The following is a 23,472-nucleotide window of genomic DNA, read 5'->3' as shown; positions in this document are numbered from 1 at the left end:
AACTTTCTCTGAGTCTTCCATCTTGCAATGTTGACCAACCTGTGGTATACTCAGATATGAATCTGAGGCAGGAAATCCCCCAATTTCTATTCTAGTGACCCTGTTTTCAGCAGTAATTCTTCATCTCACTGTCCTTTCACCTGGCAATTAGAATCAGTGGAGCATAGCTCCTAGAGCTTGCATTCCAGAAAAGCTCCTAAAACACAAAATTCAAGTTGAACAGATCCAAATGGATATGAATTATTTCTCAGCTGATTGACAGCTCTGCCTTGATGGCCCTGTCAATACAAGCCTGGCTGTGGTACAGAACCTCCAAGTTTGCCAGGTAAAGGGAATCCTTTCCCCAGGATACCCATAAAATGACAATGCTCAGTCTGGGAATGTGGCTTAATGGTAGAATGCTTGCCTTGCATTCATGAAGTTATGGGTTTGATTCCTCAGTACCTCTAAACAGAAAAGGCCAGAAGTGGCACTGTGGCTCATGAGGTAAAGTAGCCTTGGGCAAAAGGAGCTCAGGGACAATGTCCAGGCCCTGAATGCAAGCCCCAGATATGGCAAGAAAAAAAAAAAGATAACATAAAAGCTGGATGAATTAAGACTTTATCAACTGTCTAGAAACAAGTCTCATGCAAAAAACTAGCAGCTAATTCCCAATGGAACCAATATTCTCTGAGCTTATAATTCCATGACTTAAGAGTACAGAGCTTCTTGGTCATTGTGACCCCTTCCATCATTCACCCCAACCTTCCCACATTATCCTTTTTTTAAAAAAAGTTTGATGCTAATACTGGGGCTTGAACTCAGGGACTAGGTGTTGTTGTTTTGGCTTTACTACTAGGGCCATAACGCCACTTCCAGTTCTTTGGTGGTTAATTAGAAATGAATCTGATAAAGTTTTCTGCCTGGGCTGGTTTCAAACTATAATATCTCTCAGCCTCCTGAGTAGCTAGGATTATAGGCGTGAGCTACCAGCATCTGACTAAAACAAATATATATATACTTTTTTTTTTTTGCCAGTCCTGGGACTGAGCTCAGGGCCTGAGCACTGTCCTTGGACTTTCTCAAGGCTAGAGCTCTACCACTTGAGCCTCAGCACCACTTCCGGCTTTTTTCTATATGTGGTACCAAGGAATCGAACCTAGGTCTTCATGCATGCTAGGCAAGCACTTTAACCACTAGGCCAAACTCCTGGCCCCTAAAACAAATATTCTTGGTAATTGCAATCTCAATAGGTTTTGAGCCATTTATTAAATGATGTTTATGATTTAAGAGATTCTGACAGTTGGATAAATATACTGGATACACTGGATTCCTAACTTGTAAGGAAAAGAGCCACAGTGGGTTTGAATGTAATGTTTAATATAAGAACAATGGATTGATAGAGCTGATGCAAAACCAAAAGGATCAAGATCCAGTTGTAGTGGAGTGAGTGTGTAATCTAGGCACTTGGACAAACCACTGGCCTTTGTGGACCAAGTCTTCGTGGCCATCTGCACATCACAGCATGGCTCTCACACCAGGATCCCACTACTTAGAATATTTGGTAGAATTGCAGAATTCCTGATTCCTAGTCAATCAGGAGATTGACCCTAGTCTTCATAGCTAGTGTATTTTCAGGACATGCTTGAAAAAGGTGTGGACAGACACGGACTTGGGATCTGGTTAGCCATACATATGCTACATGCAAGTTCAAGAGGTCACAGTTTGAGAGGTTTGCCTATTCACCTGTGTATCCTCCCTGTCCACTCATGGTAGGGAAGACGACCAAAGATCTTCCCCAAAGCTGTATTTGGCATAAGCTAATGCCACTGCTAATGCTACCAGTGGCAAGGCACAGGCGCAGAAGGTCCTGAGGAGTTGGGAGTAAGGGAGAACAATGCAGGTAGAGCAGGAACTAGCCAGCTCAGATCCCTGCTCCAGGAGCCTGAGGATAAAGGCCATGCAGTAAAGGGTAACGTGGTCCTCTTTGGTCAGGCAAAGGCCCTAGTACTGGCCTGAAAGGCAAAAAGAGCTGAAAGGTGCAGGCTCAGCTCTGGGGCCCCAGGTATAGGCTCATCACAGGCTGGTGATGCAGTGAGAGGCAAGGCAAAACAGCAGAGTGGCTGCGCACCACCAGCTCCTACGAGCTGCCCTTGTCTTTGTCATCCATTAGGTCATACCTGGGGAAATAAGGATAGGGCTCAGTTAGAACAGTCACTTGTGGGCTGGGCTGGGAGTTCGACCTAGTGGGAGAAAGCTTGCCTCGCATGCATGAAGACCTGGGTTCCATTCCTCGGTATCACATACATGGAAAAAGCCAGAAGTAGCCGGTGCCCTTAGCTCACACCTGTAATCCTAGCTACTTAGGAGGCTGAGATCTGAGGATCAGTTCAAAGCCAGTCCAGGCATGAAAGTCCGTGAGACACCTATCTCTAACCATCAGAAAAACAGAAGTGGTGCTGTGACTCAAGTGGTAGAGTGCTAGCCTTGAGCTGGAGTTCAGGGACAACGCCCAGGGTGAGTTCAGGCCCCATGACCAAAAGAAAAAAAGCCAGAAGTGATTCTGTGGCTCTATCCTTGAGAAAGCCCAAGGACAGTGCTCAGGTCCTGAGTTCAAGCCCCAGGACAAAAAAAAAAATCAGTCACTTGTGTCCTTTCTTTTGTAGTTGTTGCTGATCATGGGACTTGAACTTAGGGACTGGCACTATCCCAGAGCTCTTTTGCTGAAGACTCATGTTCTACCACTTTGAGGCACAGTGCCACTTCCAGTGTTTGAATGTTTATTGGAGATAAGTCTAAGGACTTTTCTGCCCAGGCTGGCCTTGAACCACAATCCTCAGATCTCAGCTTCCTCTGGGTAGCTAGGACTGAACCACTAGCTCCTGGCACTTATGTTCTCTTATTAAAAATATTTTTTTCTAGTCCTGGGGTTTCAACTTAGGGCCTAGGCACTGTTCCCGAACTTTAAAATATATATATATATATATATATATAAATTTTTTTTGCCAGTCCTGGGGCTTGAACTCAGGGCTTGGACACTGTCCTTGGACACTTTTTGCTCCAGGCTAGTGCTCTACCCCTTGAGCCACAGCAACACTTTCAGCTTTTTCTGAGTATGTGGTACTGAGGAATCGAACCCAGAGCTTTGAGCATGCTAGGCCAGCACTCTATCACTAGGCTATGCTCCCGGCTCTCCTGAGCTTTTTTTGATCAAGTCCAGCATTCTACTATTGAGCCACAGCTACACTTCCAGCTTTTTTGGTAGTTAACTGGAGATGAGAGTCTCACAGACTTTCCTGCCTCAGCTGCTTCAAACCAAGATCCTTAGATCTCAGTCTCCTGAATAGCTAGGATTACAGGTATGATGAGCCACTCTGTGCCAGGCTAAATAGGACACATTCTAAGCATTCCAGTATTTTTTTTTTTTTTGCCTGGGCTTGAGCTCAGAGTCTGAGCACTGTCCTTGAACTTTCTCAAGGCTAGGGCTCTACCACTTGAGCCTCAACACCACTTCTGGCTTTTTCTATGTATATGATACCAAGGAATCGAACCTGGGTCTTTGTGCATGCTAGAAAGCACTCTACCACTAGGCCAAACTCCTAGCCCAGGTTCCAATATTTTATAGAATCAGTAGTTCTCAGCTCAGATGATATTTCCCCCCCTTTCTTTGATTGTGATGTTTCTTGCTTAAATATCCAACCATAGCTCCCATTCCTCTAGACACTCACCATTGGGCTGCACCCTGGGAAAGATCTATCCCAGCTAGATCCAGCTGCACCTGTGTTGGAGGATGGGAGAGGAGTTATTTTGATATCTCCACAAAGACTGCTGTGTTATCACCACTTCTGATTGACAGCACTGTGGAGATGGTAAAGTTACCTCCAAGTGTCACCTGGGATGCTTTCTCACCACACTGCAGCCTGGGCCCAGCAGTTGCAGCTCCCACCTCTGCCTGCCCTCTTACCTTCCCCAGAAGCTCCCGCTCTCTGGACATGAAGGAGGAATTTGACTTCACAGAGACATCCAGCTTTCGCCGAAGGGCCTCATCCTGGGGCAGTTCCCACTCAAAGCTGGGGAGGTGCTGAGTGTTAGGGTCAGGGTCCCCACCAAGCCTTCCACCCCTCTTACTTTAAATGCCCACTCACTGACCGTTCACTGAATTCAGGATTGAGGGTTCTCTTTTTCTGTGAGGTCTTCCTCTTGGTGCCCCGGTTCTTGTCAGGCAGGAGCAACAGCGACACGTAGGGGTCCGGGGCATCCCGTCCATTTTGTCGAAGGGCCCTGCGAGGGGACAACTTTGGTGATAAGGCAGCTTGAGAAAAGGGATGGAGGGAACCCTGGACGGCCAGAGGGTGTGACTTCTCACCGGCAGCTGTGGACGATGCTGACCAGCTTTCGTTCTTCACTGTAATACCAGACTGTCAGCTTCACCTGGCCCAGAGGCCCTATGGGAGCTTCAAGTGGACTGTGGAGAGATGGAGAAGGTCTGAGAGAAGGCAGCATCTACAGAACCTGTGAGTCAAACTTCACATTCCAATCTGCATCCCATCTCCTAGCCCAGCCCTTTACCTGTCACCATGGGTGAGACGGTGTCGGAGCTCTGGGGCTGAGGAGGTAACGGGAGCCACTCCCCCCCACAGCTCAGGTTCTTCACTCAGCGAGGAGGAGCTGTGGCTGTAGGTGTGACTATGAGCTTCCACCCCTGAGTGCTGGGACACCAGGATCTGTGGCCAAGAAAGTTGTGAGCTAAGCAGAGTTCTCTCAGGGAGCCTGGAGTCATGAAGGCCTTCTCTTCACCCTCCCTCCAGCACCACCTACCGTGTCTTGCACTCACCCCTAGTTGTACTCTCAGTAGCACCTGCCCCTGACCATTGGCAAGTGGAAACCAGCGGTCCAAGCAGAGCCGATCTGCCTCAAGGAGCTCTGAGAGTGGCAGGGATAAGGAACCCAGGGTGCCAGTTCCCTCACCCCGAACCTGTGATCAAGGGCAAATGCACTGATAACTTATTTAATCCTAGAATTCAAGATCCAAACACTTAGACTCCGTAGGTGGCTTTGGTGAGAGATTCCCCTTTGTGAAGAGCAGGGAATCCATAGTAACTGCAGCTAGTCCTTCTCTCCTTCCTTAACTGGAGTTGACTCTACTATCTAAGTGCTAAGCTTTCACAAATAGCCAATTGTGCCTGCAGAGTGGAGAAAGAATGGTATAAACAAAAATACATGTTTAAGTCTTTACCTCCTCCACTTTTTTTTTTTTTGCCACTCCTGGGGCTTGAACTCAGAGCCTGAATACTGTCCTTGGGCTTTCCTCAAGGCTAGTGGTCTGCCACTTGAGCCATCGCACCACTTCTGGCTTTTTTAATGTATGTGATACCGAGGAATCGAACCTGGATTTTCATGCATGCTAGGCAAGCACTCTACCACTAGGCCAAACTCCCGGGCCACCTGCTCTACTTCTTGTATGAGGAACAAGAAATGTTTCTCTCTTAGGCTGGCATCAGTGGTTCATGCCTGAAACCCTAGTAATTCAAAATGTTGAGCTCCGAGGATCATAGTTCAAAGCCAGCCCAGGTAGGAAAGTCCATGAAACGCTTATCTACAACTAACCATCAAAGTCCAGAAACAGAACTATAACTCAAGTGGTAAAATGCCAACCTCGAGCAAAAAAAAAGGCAGGGACAGTTCCCAGGCCCTAAGTCTAAGCCCTAAGATTGGCACACACAAAAAACAAAACAAACCAACAAAAAAAAAACAAACCCAAAACATTAAAACTTCTTATTCATCCTACATATTCTACATCTAATAACTTTTAAACCCTTGGTAAAAGCCGGACACCAGTGGGTCACACCTATAATCATAGTTACTCAGGAGGCTAAGATCTGAGGATCATGGTTCAAAGCTAGCCTGGGCATGCATGAAAGTCCGTGAGATTCTAATCTCTAGTTGACCACCAAAAAACTGGAAATGGCAAGTGGTAGAGCACTAGCTTTAGGCTCAAGGACAATGCCCAGGCCCTGAAATCATGACCTAAGACCAACAAACAAAGATCCATCTTTAAGGTCCAGAATCATCTCAGAATGCCTTTCTTAGTGCCTCTACCCCTTTTCCAGTCTGGTGGAACCCTTCCTTTTCCACAAGAAGAACCCTTTTTCATCCTTCTACCTCAAAGTATTCTCTGATTATTTTTCTTCTGAGAGAGAAAATGAGTTTCATAAAAATGACCTTGATATTCCATTTCTAATTGCCTTGTGCCTGCTTCAGTGCCTGTTCTATGGAGGGAATCTGCTAAATATTTGTGGAATAAATACACACCATTAGCCAGGCAAGGTGTCTCATGCTTGTAATCCTAGCTATCACGAGGCTACAATCTGAGGATTACGGTTCACAGTCAGTCTGGGCATGAAAGTCTGTGAGACTCTTATTTCCAAGTAACCACCAGAAAACCGGAAGTGGAGCTGTAGCTCAAGGGGTAGAGTTTTAGCCTTGAGCTGAAGATCTCAGGGACAGCACTCAGGTCCAGAGTTCAAGTCCCAAAACTCACCAAAACACACACATACACACCATACCTGTAACTCCAGGCTCTCAGTATGTGGCTTCCTGATGAGAAAAGAGGCACTCTCATCCCAGACAGGGGCTGATGTCTGGGGAACAGTCTGGTGGGAATGAGAGATTATAGTCAGTAGTTGATACTTATCCTCTACTCCTCATTACCCTTCCCTTCCCAACAGCCCAGTATTTCCTAATACCTTAGTTTTATGAGAGGTCTCTCCCACAGTGACAGTAGCATAAGGGCTGGGAGGCTTGGTGCCTTTTCGGAGCTGGAAAGACAATATCATGTTGTCTTAAATTTGAGCCTCGTTAGGCAGATCTCCTTCTCACAAATTACAGCCACAACCAGTGGTCATGTCTCTATTTTCAATTAACAGCCATACCCTTACAGTGGACAGTCTTCCTGCCCCAGCACCATTCTCAGAGATTAAAGGCGCATGAAGAGCATCCACTCCTATGGGAGCTGGAGTAAAAGCCTGGCCCTGGAACTATGGGGCCTGGGGAGCAAATCTCACCGGCAGGTCATCTGCTCGTTCCAGGTAGACAGACAGCAGGGCAGCTGCCAGCTCTGCACTCTTCTGAGTCTGGATCAGACTGTTTACCTGCAGCACCTGGGAAGGCACACAGTGGACAGAGATGGGAGCTGACACTCAGGCTGCCAAATGTCTGGGAAGCTAAGAGCAGGTCTCAATCTCCCCATCCTGGCTCTTTTCTTCCTCTGGTATCTTCTCTTACCTCCTCTAACTCAGCAGCAGTGGGTCGGGGGGTCAGGCGTTCCAGGCGCAAGTGCAGGCGGCCAGATGGCACATCCTCCAGGGTCAGCCACTGAGGAAATAGCAGGAAATGGCTTGAGAATGGGGTGAGGGTGGGGGTGGGGTGGAATGATGAGAAAGAGCAAGAAAGAGGCTCTGGTCAGCTTCAGCAAGATGGATTGTAATCCCATGCTCACCTCATCAAGAAAGCCACTGTTTAGGACTGTGGTGAGACTTACTTTACACCTAAAGGGGAAAGATTTAAGACAAGAAGCTGATGGTCAGATTTCATGACCTACAGAGGCCCAACCTGTATCAGCCCAAGAGGCTTCTACCTTCTCACCTGCCCAGAAAGTCATCCTTGTCCAAGTCCTTGTCAAAGACCTCAACGTCTAGCTCTTGGCCTGGAATTGATGTGACAATCACCTAGAAGGAGGAAATAATGCAAACAAAAGGGAATTTTCTCCTTTATCTCTTCAATGACTAAGTCCTCTAATCATCTGAACCAGAGATTTTTTTTTTTTTTTGCAAGTCCTGGGCTTGAGCTCAGGGCCTGAGCACTGTCCTTGGACTTTCTCAAGGCTAGAGCTCTACCACTTGAGCCTCAGCACCATTTCTGGCTTTTTTCTATGTATGTGGTACCGAGGAATCGAACCCGGGTCTTCATGCATGCTAGGCAAGCACTTTAACCACTAGGCCAAACTCCCGGCCCCTGAACCAGAGATTTTTGAGGCCACTATTTTTTTCTTTCTTTTGCCAGTCGTGGGGCTTGAACTCAATCAGGGTGTGGGCACTGTCCCTGAGCTGCTTTTGCTCAAGGCTAACACTCTACCACTTGAGACACAGTGCCACTTCTGCCTTTTTTGTGCATATGTGTCACTGAGGAATTGAACCCAGGTTTTCATGCATGCTAGGCAAGCACTCTACTACTAAGCCACATTCCCAGCCAGTCTTAAAACTGCGGGGGAAGGAAGGGGCAGACTCAGAGGAATTTCACTTCTGACCTCAAAAACTTCATTCCAGCGAGGGTTGAGATCTTCTCGAACAACACGGCTCCGGAAGCTTCGTCCTGCCAGCTTTAGTTTGACATAGGGGTCAGACTTGCCCTTCACCAAGCCTCCCAAGAAACGGTCTTTGGCAATCAGGTCCTGGGCCTCTAATACATGGATCCGAAGTACATTCTGCAAAAGAGAAAGATGAGGATCTGAGGTATGACTCAAATGGTAGATCACCTGCCCAACAGAGCCCTGAGTTCAAACCCCAGCAGTGCCAAAAGGGACAGATGAGGCACCAGATGGCAGCTAGTAGAACAAAACCTCTCAGATCTAAGTGTGAAACAGGCCTTGCACACTTACAGTAGGCAAACAGACCCTAGTATTTTCCAGCTGTCAATTCACCTCTGTCCCAAAGTGGCTATCAGGAGTCGTGTGACAGGGGCGGGGCGGGGCGTCCACACTGCTGCCTTTCTGGGGGCTCTCGTTATCCATACCCCACGTTCCAGGAGTGCCGGGTACAGTTGGGAAGCAAATCTGTGATGAGTCTAAGTACAGGATCTGGGAAAAGGAATATATGGTTGTAGAATCAAGGAAGTTCAGATAACTATCAGAAAACAAGGTGTGGAGTCAGAGTAGGATTCTGACAGAAATCAAATTCCTGCCTTGGCTAGGCTCATCACTAGAATGTTCCTGCCACTCCCACTCTAATTTACATGTATCCCTTCCCCCAATCAGATCGTAAACATTGTTTTATATTGCTAAGTGCTTCTTTATATAGCAACGCATTTCATCTCAATGGATTCCCCTTTCATGCTCTATCAAGAAATTACAGGGTTTCCCAAACCCTCTGTACTCTTTTCCTTTTCCATACCCGCATGACCAGTTTCATGTACAGCCTGGAGTTTGGGCCAGAACCACTGAGCTGGAACCACTGGTCCAGGGTGAGTTCCGGGGCAGTCAACAATCGAGCCAGAGGCAGGGTCAATGACCCTAAAGTCAGGGCTCTGGAGTCATCCTTCACCTACGAGCACAGGAGGAAGGAATTTAGTGGAAAAATTAGAGAAGGAGGACCATACCAAGGTACTAGAGAATGGCTCTAACATCACTTCTTCTTTTTTTTTTTTTTTTTTGCCAGTCCTGGGCTTTAAGCTCAGGGCCTGAGCACTGTCCTTGGATTTTCTCAAGGCTAGAACTCTACCACTTGAGCCTCAGCACCACTTCTGGCTTTCTTATATGTATGTGGTACCATATGCTAGGCAAGCACTCTACCACTAGGCCAAACTCCTGGCACCTCTAGCATTTCTGTCTTCATATCACAGACTTGGATATACCCAAGGACTCAGGGATATCTTTTTTTCTGTCTTTTTTGGCCAGTCCTGGGCTTAAGCTCAGGACCCGAGTACTGTCCTTGGACAAGTTTTGTTCAAGGCTAGTGCTCTGCCCCTTGAAACACAGCACCACTTCTGGCTTTTTCTGTGTATGTGGTAGTGAGGAATCCAGCCCAGGACTTCATGCATGCTAGATGAGCATTCTACCACTACTCTATGCTCCCCGCCTTCTTTTTTTGTTTTTTTTTAATATGCTGATACTGGGGCCTGAGCTCAAGACTTTCACACTTGTTCCTTAGCTGTTTTCTTTTTTTTGGTCCCCATCCCCTCCCTCAATACTAGCTGTACCATTTGAGTTCCAATCCCACTTTGGCTTTTTCTGATGGTTAATTGGATATAAGACTCATATAGACTCTTATCCTGTCTGGATTGGCTTTAAACTATGAAAAAGTAAGAGTCAGAATACAAGGCCCAGAGTTCATGTTCAAATACAAGCATGTACACACATATTTAGAAAAAAAAAAAAAAAGCACTGGGCACACCTGTAATCCTAGCTACTCACGAGGCTGAGATCTGAGGATTGCAGTTCAAAGCCAGTTAATTCCAGTTAACTACCAGAAAACTGGAGGCTCACAGAGTAAGGCGGTAGTCTTAAGCTGAAGAGCCTTGGCCCAGAGTTCAAGTCCCATGACTGACCAAAACAAAAAAAGTCATTCTCTCACCTGTATATCGAGCTCCTGGCTTCGAGGATCTTGCAGGAAGAAGCGGAAAGCTTCCTCCCACACTGGGCTGCTGGTGCAGTAGACAGCCTGAAGATAGGAAGGATGGAGAGCGAAAACACTAAAGAGCCATTCTCACTTCTCTAGAATAACCCCTTGCTTTGTCAGGCATGTGAGCCAAACATTCTACCACTTGAACAATGCCCTCTAACATGTAGGCATTCTAAAGGAGAGCCTCCATCCTCAAGAGTCCTCCTGTGACCTTCAGATATAATGTCCCCACAGTAGTGTCCTGACCTCACCTTGCTCTCCTGGGTCACATCCTGAATTGACAGCTGTACCATGGGATTGGGCTCCTTGTTCCCCTTCTTCAGCTGGGTTGGGGAGGGCAGAATTCAGAGGTTATCACTGGGGTGTTTGGGTTTGGAGTGAAGGAAGAGGGGATCACACCAGTTATCTCTTTCCTGGGGTGAACCCGACCTCTTTCTTGGAACTCTTTCATCATTATTGCTTCCGGAGCAGGGCAGGTAAGAACAGACGCACCGTCAACGAGGGAGGAGGTGGGAACTGCCTCACATGAACCACCCAGCAACCCAACTCACAGGAAGATCCTGGCCCCGATCCAAGTAGACAACTAGGATAGCAGCTGACGGGGGCTCTGGTCGAGAGGTGATGCCCCGATTCCACTGTAGAACCTGAGAGGAGGGAAGAGAGAAGTTGTCAGAACTTTGTCCTCATCATTCCCAGCTTTCTACTCCATAAGGCTTACCTGCTCCAGCTTTTCTGCATCTGGCAAAAGCGACAGCCATTCTAACCTCAAGTGAACTTGACCTTGCCCACCTTGTAGAGGGAACCACTGAGGAAAGAAGCACAAGTGTCGCAGGTATCAGAAGGCTGTCCAAGCAACTCTCCATCAACAGAGCAGTTATTGCCTGCTCGGAGGGTGAGGTCACTCCCAGTTTCCTCTTCTCCCAACTTACTTCATCCAGTACTCCAGCCTGTAATACCTTCCCTCCATCCAGCTTCATTCTGTGGGATGGGAGGAGAGGAAGAAAAGGGAGGGGAAGGTGGTAAGAGGGAGAAAAGTGGAGTGTTACAATTAATGAGTGGCCTCCACTCATCTACGAAGAACTAACTAGCAGATCTCAGACCCCTCTCCCTATACTCAGGAGATCTTTATGTGTGTGTGTGGTAAGATGGAAAGGGAAAATGATACATGAATGAATCCTGGTCTCAGAAAGTAACTATACTCACCTCTATGGACCTCAGTAGCATAGAGGCTTCAGAAGCTTAACACAAGTAGAGTCTCACCTGCCCAGGAAGTCATCTTTATCAGGGTCCTTGTCAAACACTTCCACCTCAATCTCCTGCCCTGGGACCTCATGTACCATCACCTGGAAAGCACAGAAGGCTAAAGCCTTAGGAGGTGCAGCTGCGAGGATCCTCCAATCAGTATCTTCTCCCATGACCTCACTCCCTATTTCACCCAGCCCAGCTCCTTTTTGGCTTCTTACCTCATAAGTCTCTCCCCACTGAGGGTTGAGCTCCTCATCGATGACACGACTGCAGAATGTCTGGGTGCCCACCCTCACAAGTGCATAGGGATCTGACTTGCCCTCAAACAGGCCTTTCACATATTTGTCCTTGGAACTCAGCCCTCGAGCTGCCAGCAGGTGAATCCGAATAATGCCCTGGGGTTAGGAATCAATTAGTGAGGACTCTAAGGATCCAGCACAGAGCTCTAGAGACCAGAATGCAGCTATCAAGGAAGAAACCATACCCTAGGAAGAGGGGAACGCAACTGGGCCACATCTTGAAGGTCAGGCACAAGGGGCACAAGTAGTCGGTTTGGCAACACAAGGAAGGCAGCGATGGAATCCATGATCATGGTGTCAGAGAGAGAGCTGAATGGGGATAGAAAAGGAACACAGCCCCAGACCAACTCTATTTCCTGCTATATAGAGACATCTTTATTGAAAAAGCAGCCCTGGTCAGGCGCCAGTGGCTCACGCTTGTAATCCTAGCTACTCAGGAAGCTGAGATCTAAGGATGGTGATTCAAAGCAAGCAGCAAGCAGGAAAATCCCTGAGACTTTTATCTCCACTTAACCACCAGAAAACTGGAAGTGGTGCTGTGACTCAAAATGGTAGAGTACTAGCCTTGAGTAAAGCGCTCAGGGACAGTACCCAGACTCAAGCTCCATGACCGACCCTTCCAAAAAAAATCAGCTTTGATACTTCTTTTACCCTAATTTGCTAACTACCACTCAGTCTCTTCTTTAAATTGACTTTCTATTTCTCTCTCATACTCATTATTTTTTGTCAGTCATGGGGCTTGAACTCAGGGCCTGGGCACTGTCTTTGAGCTCTTGGCTCAAGGATAATAATAGTCTACCATTTTGAGCCACAGGACCACTTCTAGTTTTTGAGTGGTTAACTGGAGATGAATCTCAGGGGAATCTTCCTGCTCAGGCTGGCTTTAAACCCCAATACTCAGATCTCAGCCTCCCGAGCAGCTAGGATTACAGGCTGATCCACTGTCATCTGGCTGCTTTCTCTCTTTTGGTGTTGCTCCTGGGGCTTAAACTCAGGGCTTGAACACTGTCCCTGAGATTATTTTTGCTCAAGACTAGTGTTCTACCATTGAGCCACAGCTCCACTTCCAGTTTTTTGTAGTTCTTAGAGGTGAGAGTCTCATGGATTTTCCTGCCTGGGCTGGTTTCAAACTGGGATCCTCAGATCTGTCTCCTGAGTAGCTAATATTATAGGCCCCTTTAGTCCTTTTTATCTCCTACCAAAGTGTGTGTTCCTTCAGAGAAGGAAAAAGAAAATCACAAGATGAAATTTCCCAGAGGTCTTATTTTCTCCACTAGTGTCTCAGCGGACACTGTTGCATCTTTTAATGCTTTTTATCCCTTAAATATACAACCCAGGACTGGGTCACTTAGTAGGTTCCCAATACCTAAGTCCTGGGATATCCAGCAGATTGGTCATCCCTGTCCAGTTGATATCTAGAGTCTAGAAGAAAAGCACAGGGGAGTCAGAACAGACCCTAAGGAGCACAGTCCCACCCACCCACCCAGTGTTTCCAGACCCCAAACTGTATGTATGAATGTATGTATGTATGAATGAATGTATGTATGTATGTATGAATGTATGTATGTATGAATGTATGTATGTATGTATGAATGAATGTATGTATGTATGAATGTATGTATGTATGTACGAATGTATGTATGTATGTATGTATGTATGTATGTATGAATGTATGTATGTATAAATGAATGTATGTATGTATGAATGAATGAATGTATGTATGTATGTATGTACCAGTACTGAGGCTTGAATTCAAGGCCTTGGCACTGTCCCTTAGATTCTTTTGCTCTACACCAGCATTCTACCATTGAATCCTAGTTTTACTTCCTGCTTTTTGCTGGTTAACTGGAGATAAGAGTTCCATAGATTTTTCTGTCCAGGTTGGCTTTGAACCTCAATTCTTAAATCTCAGCCTCTTGAGTAGTGAGGATTACAGGAATAAACCACTAGTGCCTGTCCCTTCCCACCCTCCCCCCAGACCCCAGCACTTATAAATCCTCTTTTTAGTCCTCACAGCTATCTATACCTACACCTTTATCCTCCCAGTCCTGTTTCCCTTACCCCAACTTAGAGTTTTCCTTACCGGGCGTCGGATAAAGAACATTGACACAGCTCCCACGATAGGAATGTCCCCCACAAGTGGCTCAAGGATCACCCGCAAGATGCCATGTAGCTAGGGCAAGAAGGGAAGATCAAACTTTTCCACAGGAAAGGTCCTCTGTCCTCCCAGTCTTTCCCCACCTTAAAGTGTCCAACCTCCCATTTCCATACATGCCATGAAACTCAGGGCAGAGATTCCATTACAAGGTCCCCTGGCATTCTGACTCACCTGCATGCCCTTGACTCCTGCTTTGCAGAAGTATTTCTTTACTTCCACATCAATCTGCACATCACCTACATAGCTGGGAGTTGGTGGGAAAGAGAAGAAAGGTGAGTACTGGGGCTGGGGATGTGGCTTAATGGTAGAGTACTGACCTAGCATGCATAAAGCCCCAGATTCCATTCCTCAGTACCACACACAGAAAAGGCCAGGAGTGGGGCTATGGCTCAAGTGATGGAGTGCTAGCTTTAAGCACAGAGAGGCTCAGGGATAGAGCCCAGGCCCTGGGGTCAAGCCCCAAGACTAGCCAAAAAAAAAAAAAAAAAAAGTCGAGTACTAAGTTAGAGTAGGGAGTAAGAGGAGTGAAGTAGTAGGTCCAGGAGTGACCAAAGCCCACCGATAGGAAAACAAAGAATAGTAATGTTACCTGACGTTCAAGTCCAGCAGGATCTGCTCTTTTCTCTGGCTAGGGTGAACTTTGACTCCAATGATCCGCAATGGCTGGAGGGAAAAGAGGGCTCTAGAGAAGCAGGTAGGAAAGGGACCATCCCTCCACATCCCCTTGGGGTCACCCACCCCTCCGGACCATCTCCTCCCACACAGTCATACCTTTTCACCCAGTTCTACTCTTGTAAACGTGAATGTCTGCAGATGGGGGTTAGATCCCCGAACAGCTGGGGCTACAGTTTCAGCCAGAAGCTTCTCCATGTACTGACCTAGGAAGGGCCAAACCTGGGCCACAATCTAGGAGGAAAGGGAGATGGTCACAAAACTCCATCTTCCCCCTAAAATCAGGTTCCTTCAGAATCCTCTCCCAAGGACAGCTCTGAGAAGTGGGCTCCCATAGAAGTGAGGTGTGGCAGGGATCAGCAAGAGAAATGAAGCCCCAGTCTCTGCTTAGGAAAAGTAAAAACCAGGACAGTCCTCACCTTGTTTAGCCATTCAGCCTTTTCCACATCTGGGAAGCTGACCTAGAGGTGAATAAGGCAGACATAGTGACCATTCCTAAGAAGCCAGTGGGAGACCCACAGAGGACAGGGAACAAGACCATTTGACTGACAGGAGAATGTCCTGCGGTTTCCTTTCTCAGAATTGAGGTCTCTAATGAGTAAAGCTAGCAGGGCGTAGGCCACACAAAGATTCTGGTGGCTCAGAGACACTAAATGACAGCTGATAGGGCACAGAGGGGTCCGGAGGAGAAGGGCACATTCTTTCTAGAGGGGGAGGTCCTGACAAGGCACAGCTTCAGGGATCCCGGGATTGGATCTGGGGAGTCCTGATTCCTCTGTCCAGCCTGCCCTCCTCCTCTCTGGCTGGACTGGACGCCCCTACGCAAAAGATGAAGAGAGCAAAACCTTCAAAAAGTGGGTGGAGGGTGGGGAGAAGAGCTACGGAGGCCTGTGTTCCTCCTTTTCCTTCTATGTTCTCCTCTCTTTTCTTGGCCCGTCTTCCTAGGTGACCGCTTCTAGGAGGAAGTACACCAGCGTGCTGGGTGTGGGGTCAGGAGGAATTTTCTCCACGCTGAACTGGTGGGACAGGCCGTTGCTGCCTGAGCTCCCCGTCCTCTAGAGCCGCTGCAAGTGTGGGGAGCGTGGCGACGTCTGACTGCCCCGTGTCAGTCATTATCCTCCCAACCACCTAGCACCTCTGCAGGGAGGGGAAGCTGGCAGGGTGGGGCCGGTAACGGGTCCCGAGCGGCCGCCCAGCCGAGAGAAGCGGCTCAGCAGGAACAGGGTTTGGGTCTGCGGAGACAACGAGCTACCCACAGCCCGGAACAGGGTGTGGCCGGCGGGCGGCGTGGGGGACGGGGGAGCGGAGCGGCCGCCCCGCCTGCCCGCGGCCTCCGCGGCCTCCCCACCCCGCCCGCCCGCCCCACCCACGCCCGCCGCCGCCGCCGCCGCTTTGCTGCAGCCCGGCTGCTCCCGGCGCCCGAGGGATGGGTCAGCCCAGGTGCCGGGACTCAGCCGAACGAGGCTGCCGGGGTGCCCGGGGGAAAGAGGAAAACTTGACGACCTCAAGTGGGTTAGGAAAGAAAAAGAAAAACTTGCAAAAGCCAGGAAAGACGAAGGAAAGTGTGAGCAGGAACGCGGGCCGGGATGCCCGGGGCAGGGCAGGAGAGCGTCAGCAGAAGCTCGCAGGAAGGGGGTTCAGGGGTGGGCGAGGAGGGAGAGCCTCGGCCGAGAGAGGGCCGGGACTTAGGCCACTCTCGCCCAAGAGGAGAGGAAGACGGTCCCGATGCCGTGGGAGGATCCAGGCTCCCGCGCACAACGGGTGGGTCCGGGAGCCAGCCGGCTAGCGGGACGCAGGGGAAGTCTCGGGGCTCACTGCCCCAGGACGGGGGGAGTGCGCGGACGGGGGTGCGGAAGGGAGCTGCGTGCGCCGCGGGCGGGAGGGGACGCTCACCCAGGCAGGTAGCTCTCGATGGCTCATGTACAGCGTCTTGGCCGTGAGCCGCTCCTCGTCCTCCAGTAGCTGTCTTGCTGCCCGAAGGCTCCGCTCTTTCTCCTCCCGGACCCGGCGCCAGCCCAGGTAGAGGGCGAGGCCGAAGAGCACGAAACCCACGCTGAGCCCCGCGGCCCCGGCCAGGTACACCGGCACCAGCACCAACAACCGCCGCCCGAACGAAGTCAGCACAGCCAGAGCCTCACCAGCCGCGCCTGGGCCGGCAGGGGGGACCCCAGAACCCTGGTCTGGTGTGGAGTGAGCAGCAGGAGGGTGGTCGGGGGGATCGGAGGGGACAGAGGGCTGGTCCGTGGGCCTGGGGTTAGGGTCTTCGGGGCTGGGGCTAGAGCCCTCTCCAGGAGAGCGCTCCATGGGGCCGCCTCTGTGAGGTCCCGCGCGACCCGGCTGGAGGTTGCCTGCTTACTCTTACTGCCTGCACCCAGCTTGCAAGCCGTGATTCTTCTCCCCCCCCCGCCCCCCCAACCAGGACGGGGGAGGGAACCCCAAGCCACGCCCCCACCCCCGACGGTTTGGGTTGGTCCGCGTCGCAGACTCCGAGGTGGAGTCAAAAGGGCTGGACGCCGCCCCTCCGCTGCGGGAAGGGAGCGGGCTGTGGGTCAGGCAGGACCTCCCTGATTGGACGACCGAGCCGAAGATGGGCGGTGTGGGCAGGCCGGGGGGGAAAGGAGGAAAGGGGCTAAAGGGCAATCTTTGATTGGCAATAAAAAGGAGGCGTGGCGTACTAATAAAAAAGGCGTGGTGTACTATTTAGAGAGGAGGGACCCAGCCCTCCTCCCACGTGGGATTGGAGCTCTGGGGTGTGATGTCATGCAGAGCCGCAGAAGCTGGATTTGCTAAATTGAGGTGTTTGTGGGTGGTCAGGGTATCCTTCTACTTATTCGGATGGTTTGGTAGGATTTGGTCCTTATGTTCATCTGTCAACTTTCCCCAACTTAATATTCTAATAAGCACATGCCTTATCTACACTTACCCCTTTCCCACACCGCCTCCCCCCCTTAACAAAAGGAAAGAAAATGACCCTATATGGAATGAAAGCTGTTTATGACTAACCCGGTCTATTCTGACCCCAGGTCCCTAACTTGTAATGATTTTCCCTAGAGAAAACTGAATATTCAGAAATAAGAGCTCTAACAATCCAGTCTTGGGTGGGAAGTGGGGGAGCAAGTAAGAAGGGGGACCTTATTTCTTTTTGGAAGTCTCTGAGTTGGTCATCTCTATCACAGGGGAAAAATTAAGACAATCGGCTTCAAAGTGGGGGTGGCTCAACAGAAGCAGGAAATTATATTTTCCAAGAATTTCCTAATTCTGAGGGATTTAGGGATTTATAGGACATTAAAATGAGGAATCAAGAGTAGGGAGAGAGGATGTGGCTTGGTGGTAGAGTGCTTGCCTAGCATGCATGAAGTCCTGAGTTCCATTCTCAGTACCACATAAATAGAAAAAGCCAGAAGTAGCCCTGTGGCTCAAGTGCTACCCCTGAGCAAAAGAAGCTCCCAGGACAGTGCCCAGTCCCTGAGTTCAAGCTCCAGTACTACCCCCTCCCCCCAAAAAGATGGAAAAGTACAATGATAACCATAGTTACTGAGTTACTGGTCTTAGAGGTAGATGAGGTCCAGGGGTCTCAAAACTACACTAATTGCAAGCGGAAGAGGGAAGAGTTAGTTACAAAACAATTATATTTTCATGCACTGCGGATGACTCTTTGGGTAAGGCAGCAAAAGAGCTAGAATTGTGATTGTGGAGAAACTAGATCAGGAACTGATAAGTTTTAATCTGGCTCTTCAGGGCATAGATTTCATCAGGGCAAATTTCATCAAAGCTGCTTTGAAATCTATTATGCCCAGCTTCCCTCCCTTACTCTTTTTTTCTGTCTCACTTCCCTTTCTTGGTGCTGGCAGTATTGAGATGGTTTCATTCCTTTTGAAGAACCGCATAAGGGGCAGTTTTCTATCTACTGCACCTGCTTTCCATATTCTCACAAAGGCAAGCAGGTAGAAAACAGGCAGCTTGGAAGAGATAATCTATTCCCAAGTAGCTGGAAGGCAAATGAAACTCCTTAAACAATTTTCTATAAACTGAAATTTGCAAAGTACTGAAGTGCAAAGAGAGGTTTTCTGAGGCTAAGAAATGTACAGGATGAACCTCCTTTCCAAACTTTTTCCCTTTCTCTCTCTTCAGATCATCAGATCCTCTTAGGACATTACTGTATAGAAAAAACCTTATCTGTAAGATTTTTGCACTAGTTGGAACCTGGAAGCCACAGGATTCAAGCTGCAATGCAGTTAGTTACACAAATAAACAGGGTGGGTCTCCACCCATTGACTATGCTTGCTGCTCCTCAGGTGCCACCTGGTGGTGATAAGCAGTAAATGGTAAGCAGGAAGGGATGGTCTTTTCCTTAGAGGAAGTAAATGTATTACAGGGTGGAGCTTAAGTGAGGGGAGGGGAGGGAGTACCTGTATTTCCACGACTTGTGATCTTAGATGTTTAGTTGCCTCCTAAGGGGTGCCAAGAATGAGATGTGCTTCTTTTTGCACCAGTCCTGGGGCTTGAACTCAGGGCCTGGGCACTGTCCTTGGGCTTTCTCAAGATTAGCACTCTCTCACTTCAGCCACAGCACCACTTTCAGCTTTTTCTGTGTATGTGCTACCAAGAAATAGAACTCTAGCCCTGCGCTGTGGTTCATACCTGTAATCATAGCTATTCAGGAGGCTGAGATCTGTGGATAAAGGTTCAAAGCCAGGCCGGGCACTAAAGTCTGTGAGACTCATCTCCAAATAATCACTAAAAAAACGGGAAATGGGGCTGTGGCCCAGGGATAGGGTGGTAGCCTTGAGCTGAAGACAGCGCTCAGGGACAGTGTCCAGGCCCAGAGTTCAAGCCCCATGACCCACACATACACAAAAAAAATCGAACCTGGGACTTTGTGCATGCTAGGCAAGCACTCTACCACTAAGCCACATTCCCAGCCCAGATGTGCTATTCTGATCTCACACACTCATAAAGAATGGATGGGTAACATTTTCTTTAGTATTGTTCTTCAAAAGTTGCCACCAAGTAGTGTTCTCAGTGTTGGATTTCTCTATCAGGTCTTCCTTTTTTTTTAAATTAGTGGTGGAGTTTGAAGTCTGTCTGGGTACTGCTGTCCTTTAGCTTTCTTTTTTTGCTCATGACTATGAGCAACAGCTCCACTTACAGTAATTTATTTATTTATCTATTGCCAATCCTGGGCTTGTGCTCCAGGCCTGGGCACTGTCCTTGGGCTTTCTCAAGGCTAGAGCTCTACCACTTGAGCCTCAGCACCACTTCCAGCTTTTTTCTATGTATGTGGTACTGAGGAATCGAACCTGGGTCTTTGTGCTTGCTAGGCAAGCACTCTACCACTAGGCCAAACTCCCAGCCCCTCCACTTACAGTTTTTAGGTAGATAATTGGTGTCTCATGGCCTTTCCTGCTAAGTCTGGCTTCAAATCACAATCCTCAGGATCTCTGCTTCCTGAGTAGTTAGGATTACAGGCAGGAGCCAACAGTGTCCAACTCTACTAGATCTTTTTTATGCCAAGAATAGACTCCTGACCCCCTATTTCTCACTAGTTACAATAAAATCCTGGGCAGCTCTGTGTGTGTGTGTGTAGTGGAGCATGAACTCAGGGCCAGGGTGTGTTCTCTTAGATTTTTTTTTCTCATTATTGGTGATCTGCCACTTGGTCCACAGCTCCTTTTTCAGCTTTTTAGTGGTTGACTGGAGATGAGGGCCTCAGACTTTCTAGATCTTAGCATCTGGAGTATTGGGATTTAGGCAAGAGATACCAGTAACTGGCACAGATTGTGCTTTCCCTGGTCATGGAGCTTCTCTGGGTCTGGGAACTGTCCCTGACCTCTTCAGCTCAAGGCTAGCGCCACTCCTGGTTTTCCAGAGGTTTACTGACAATGAGTCTCAAGACTTTCGTGTTGGGCTGGCTTTGAACCATGATCTTCAGATCTCAGTCTTCTGAGGAGCTAGCATTAGAGGTGTGAGCCACCGGTGCTCGACGTGGCACAGGTTATTTAAGCCTGCTTTTTCTTTGTAAAATGGGTACAATAGTACCCAGTGATTAATAAAATACATGCAAAGTGCTTAGTATAGTGCTTTGTATTAAGTACTCAATAAATGTTAGTAATCATTCTACATCTCTTTTTATATTCTGTAATCTATATAGCAACACAAGGACTTCCGGGGGAGTCTCCCCTTCCCCCTTTCTTTTTGCTGAGGATTGATAGCAGAGATTTGTGCCTGTACTCTATGTCCTTACCCTTTTTTTTTTGAGAGGATCTCAGTAAGCTGCCTAGGCTGGTCTGGAGTTACATTTCTCCTGCCTCAGTCTCCCAGGTATCAGCCCTTCAAGCATCTGAAAGCATTCATTGAGTTTCCCTTCTGCTCTCTTCCTTTCTCCTTTCTTTGTGCTGGCATTGGGGCTCCACTCAGGACCTTGGTGCTGTCCCTAAGCATTTTTGCTTCAGGCTAACACTCTACCACTTGAGCTCCCTTTCTAGATTTTTGCTGGTTAAGCAAGTGGAAGTAAGAGTCTCATGGACTTTGCAGCCTGGGCTGGCTTGAAATCATGATCCTCAGATTTCAGCCTCCTGAAGAGCTAGAATTCCAGGTGTGAGCCACCAATGCGCAGCCCTTTCAGCTTTTTCTTACAGGCTTATTTTGCACATACTCCTCTGGTTTAGCAATGGCTGTCCAAAACTTACATTTAGAATATATAGTACGGCCAGCCACTGGTGGCTCACACCTATTCAGGAAGCTGAAATCTAATGATCATGGTTTCAAGCTAGCCCAGGCAGAAAAGTGTGAGACTCTTACTCCAACTAAGTACCAGAAAAGCTGGGAGCGAAATTGTGGCTTCAGTGGTACAGCACTACTCGAGCAAAAACAAAACCCAAGGACAGCACCCATATGGTTCTGGAGTTCAAGCTCCAGAACTGGCACCAAAAACAGAGAATGCTTAGGATTGGTTCTATGTGGGCACCAAATAAAAATACTTTATTTACAATCATGGCAAAGGTTCAGCTACCCTTATGAACTAGAAAGATGCCTAGAATGCAGCTCATCCTATGAACTCACAGATTAAGATAAAAAAACAAAAACAGTGCTAGGGAATGAACCCAGATAAAGCAGGCTTAGCTGCCACTAAGCTACATTCCCAGCCCACATTTTGATTTTGTGTGGCCAATTGGAGATTCCAGGTGGCTCTCATGTGGATTTACTGCTAACATTGATCTCCACAGCTCTAGGGTTTGTTTTGTTTTGTTTTGCCAGCTGTGGGGCTTGAACTCAGGGCCTGACCACTGTCCTTGGACTTTTCTCAAGGCTAGTGCTCTACCACTTGAGCCACAGCACCACTTCCAGGATTTTTCTGTGTATGTGGTAACAAGGAATCGAACCTTGTGCATGCTAGGAAAGGACTCTACCACTAGGCCAAATTCCCAGCCCTCTAGGTTTTATCCTTTAGCAGTATTTTAAGGGGAGACGAGCCCAGGGTTTTAGTCATTCCACATAACAGACCTTTGCACATTCTTTCTTGTATGTACTGGTGAATGTTTATAATGCTGGGGCAGGAGCCCTTCACACACTAGATTCCCCTACTGAGCTACACACACTCTCTGCCCTTAAACAGGCTTTAGTCAGGTTGGGATCTTCTCTCTTTTTTTACAGAAAGCATAGCAGCCAGGTGCTGGTGGCTCACATCTGTAATCCTAGCTACTCAGAAGGAAGCCACTACAGGCAGTTAGCTGCACTTTCCTGTGTGGAAAGTCCATGAGACTCTTATCAACATTAAACCAGCAAAAAAAGCCAGAAGTGGAGGTATGGCTCAAGTGGTACAGTGCTAGCCTTGAGCAAAAGAATCTTGGAGAGAGCAACCAGGACCTGGGTTGAAGTACCAGGCCCAACACAAAAAATAAAAAAGCTGACCAGGCGCGGGTGGGTCACAACTCTAATCCTAGCTACTCAGGAGGCTGAGATCTGAGGGTAGCAGTTGAAAGCCACCCAGGGCACAAAAGTTCCCAGAGACTTACCTCCTAACTAACCACCAGAAAACTGGAAGTGGCTCTGTGGCTCAGGGAGTAGAGTGGTAGCCTTCAGAGTTCAAACCCCACTACAAAAAAAACAAAAAAACAACAACAAAAAAAAAAAACCCTGGCTGATGAGTTCTTATGCTGGACAAAACAATCTCCTAAAACACCAGCATCAGATAAGGTCACTCGGTGACTGGTAAAAAGAAACAAAACCCTAAAACAAACAGCAACATGACTGGCTTCACACTGGTGGCTGTCATCTATAACCCTAACCACTCATGAAGCTGATCTGAGAATCATAATCATAGTTTAAGGCCAGCCAAACAACCATTCTCCAATTAACCAGCAAAAAGCTACAATTGGCCAGGCACCAGTGACTCATGCCTGTAATCCTACTCAGGAGGCTGAGCTCTGAGGATAGGCGTTCAAAGCCAGCCGGGGCAGAAAAGTTCCTGTGAGACTCATCTCCAATTAACTACTCAAAAATTGGAAGTGGATCTGTGGCTCAAAGGGTAGACTTGCTAGCCTTGAGCACAAGAGCCCAGAGACAGCACCCAAGGTCCAAGTTCAAGCCCCACAACTGACAAAAAGCTTCAACTGGAAGTATGGCTCAAGTGGTACAGTGCCAGCTGTGATTAAAAAAAAAGAAACATGGTCGGGAGTTTGGCCTAGTGGTAGAGTGCTTGCGTAGCATGCACGAAGACCCAGGT

General features: G+C 48.2%; 1 protein-coding gene across 1 annotated transcript; it reads right to left on the bottom strand.

The window, feature by feature from the left end:
* Positions 1–1,106: 1,106 nt before the first annotated feature.
* Positions 1,107–17,143, bottom strand: Esyt1 (extended synaptotagmin 1). Its single transcript, XM_090327204.1, has 31 exons — positions 16,641–17,143; positions 15,167–15,208; positions 14,847–14,981; positions 14,665–14,738; positions 14,247–14,319; positions 14,001–14,090; positions 13,284–13,339; positions 12,103–12,226; positions 11,837–12,013; positions 11,634–11,716; positions 11,303–11,351; positions 11,092–11,178; positions 10,925–11,017; positions 10,625–10,696; positions 10,326–10,412; positions 9,147–9,296; positions 8,678–8,833; positions 8,285–8,461; positions 7,624–7,706; positions 7,478–7,526; positions 7,264–7,353; positions 7,044–7,139; positions 6,726–6,797; positions 6,546–6,632; positions 4,814–4,954; positions 4,549–4,703; positions 4,346–4,444; positions 4,129–4,260; positions 3,944–4,049; positions 3,708–3,757; positions 1,107–2,159 (listed from the first exon to the last, which is right to left on the bottom strand). The coding sequence occupies exons 1-31, from the start codon at positions 17,049–17,051 to the stop codon at positions 2,120–2,122; spliced, it is 3,336 nt and encodes a 1,111-aa protein (XP_090183330.1). The 5' UTR covers positions 17,052–17,143; the 3' UTR covers positions 1,107–2,119.
* Between the last annotated feature and the right edge of the window lie 6,329 nt (positions 17,144–23,472).

The sequence above is a fragment of the Megascapheus bottae genome, chromosome 2 (assembly GCF_031878675.1).
Source record: "Megascapheus bottae isolate mThoBot1 chromosome 2, mThoBot2.hap1, whole genome shotgun sequence".
In the NCBI taxonomy this organism is placed as follows: domain Eukaryota; kingdom Metazoa; phylum Chordata; class Mammalia; order Rodentia; family Geomyidae; genus Megascapheus; species Megascapheus bottae.
This window is presented reverse-complemented; position numbering and strand designations above follow the sequence as displayed.

Excerpts from the sequence above, each read along its gene's own strand:
- Esyt1 (XM_090327204.1), bottom strand. The coding sequence starts at position 17,051 with ATGGAGCGCTCTCCTGGAGAGGGCTCTAGCCCCAGCCCCGAAGACCCT. Across the intron at positions 10,697-10,924 it reads ATCGGGGCCAGGATCTTCCT|CTGAAGAAGGGGAACAAGGA; the intron begins GTGAGTTGGGTT and ends TCCCCAACCCAG. Across the intron at positions 4,955-6,545 it reads CTGAGAGCCTGGAGTTACAG|GTTCGGGGTGAGGGAACTGG; the intron begins GTATGGTGTGTA and ends CCTTGATCACAG.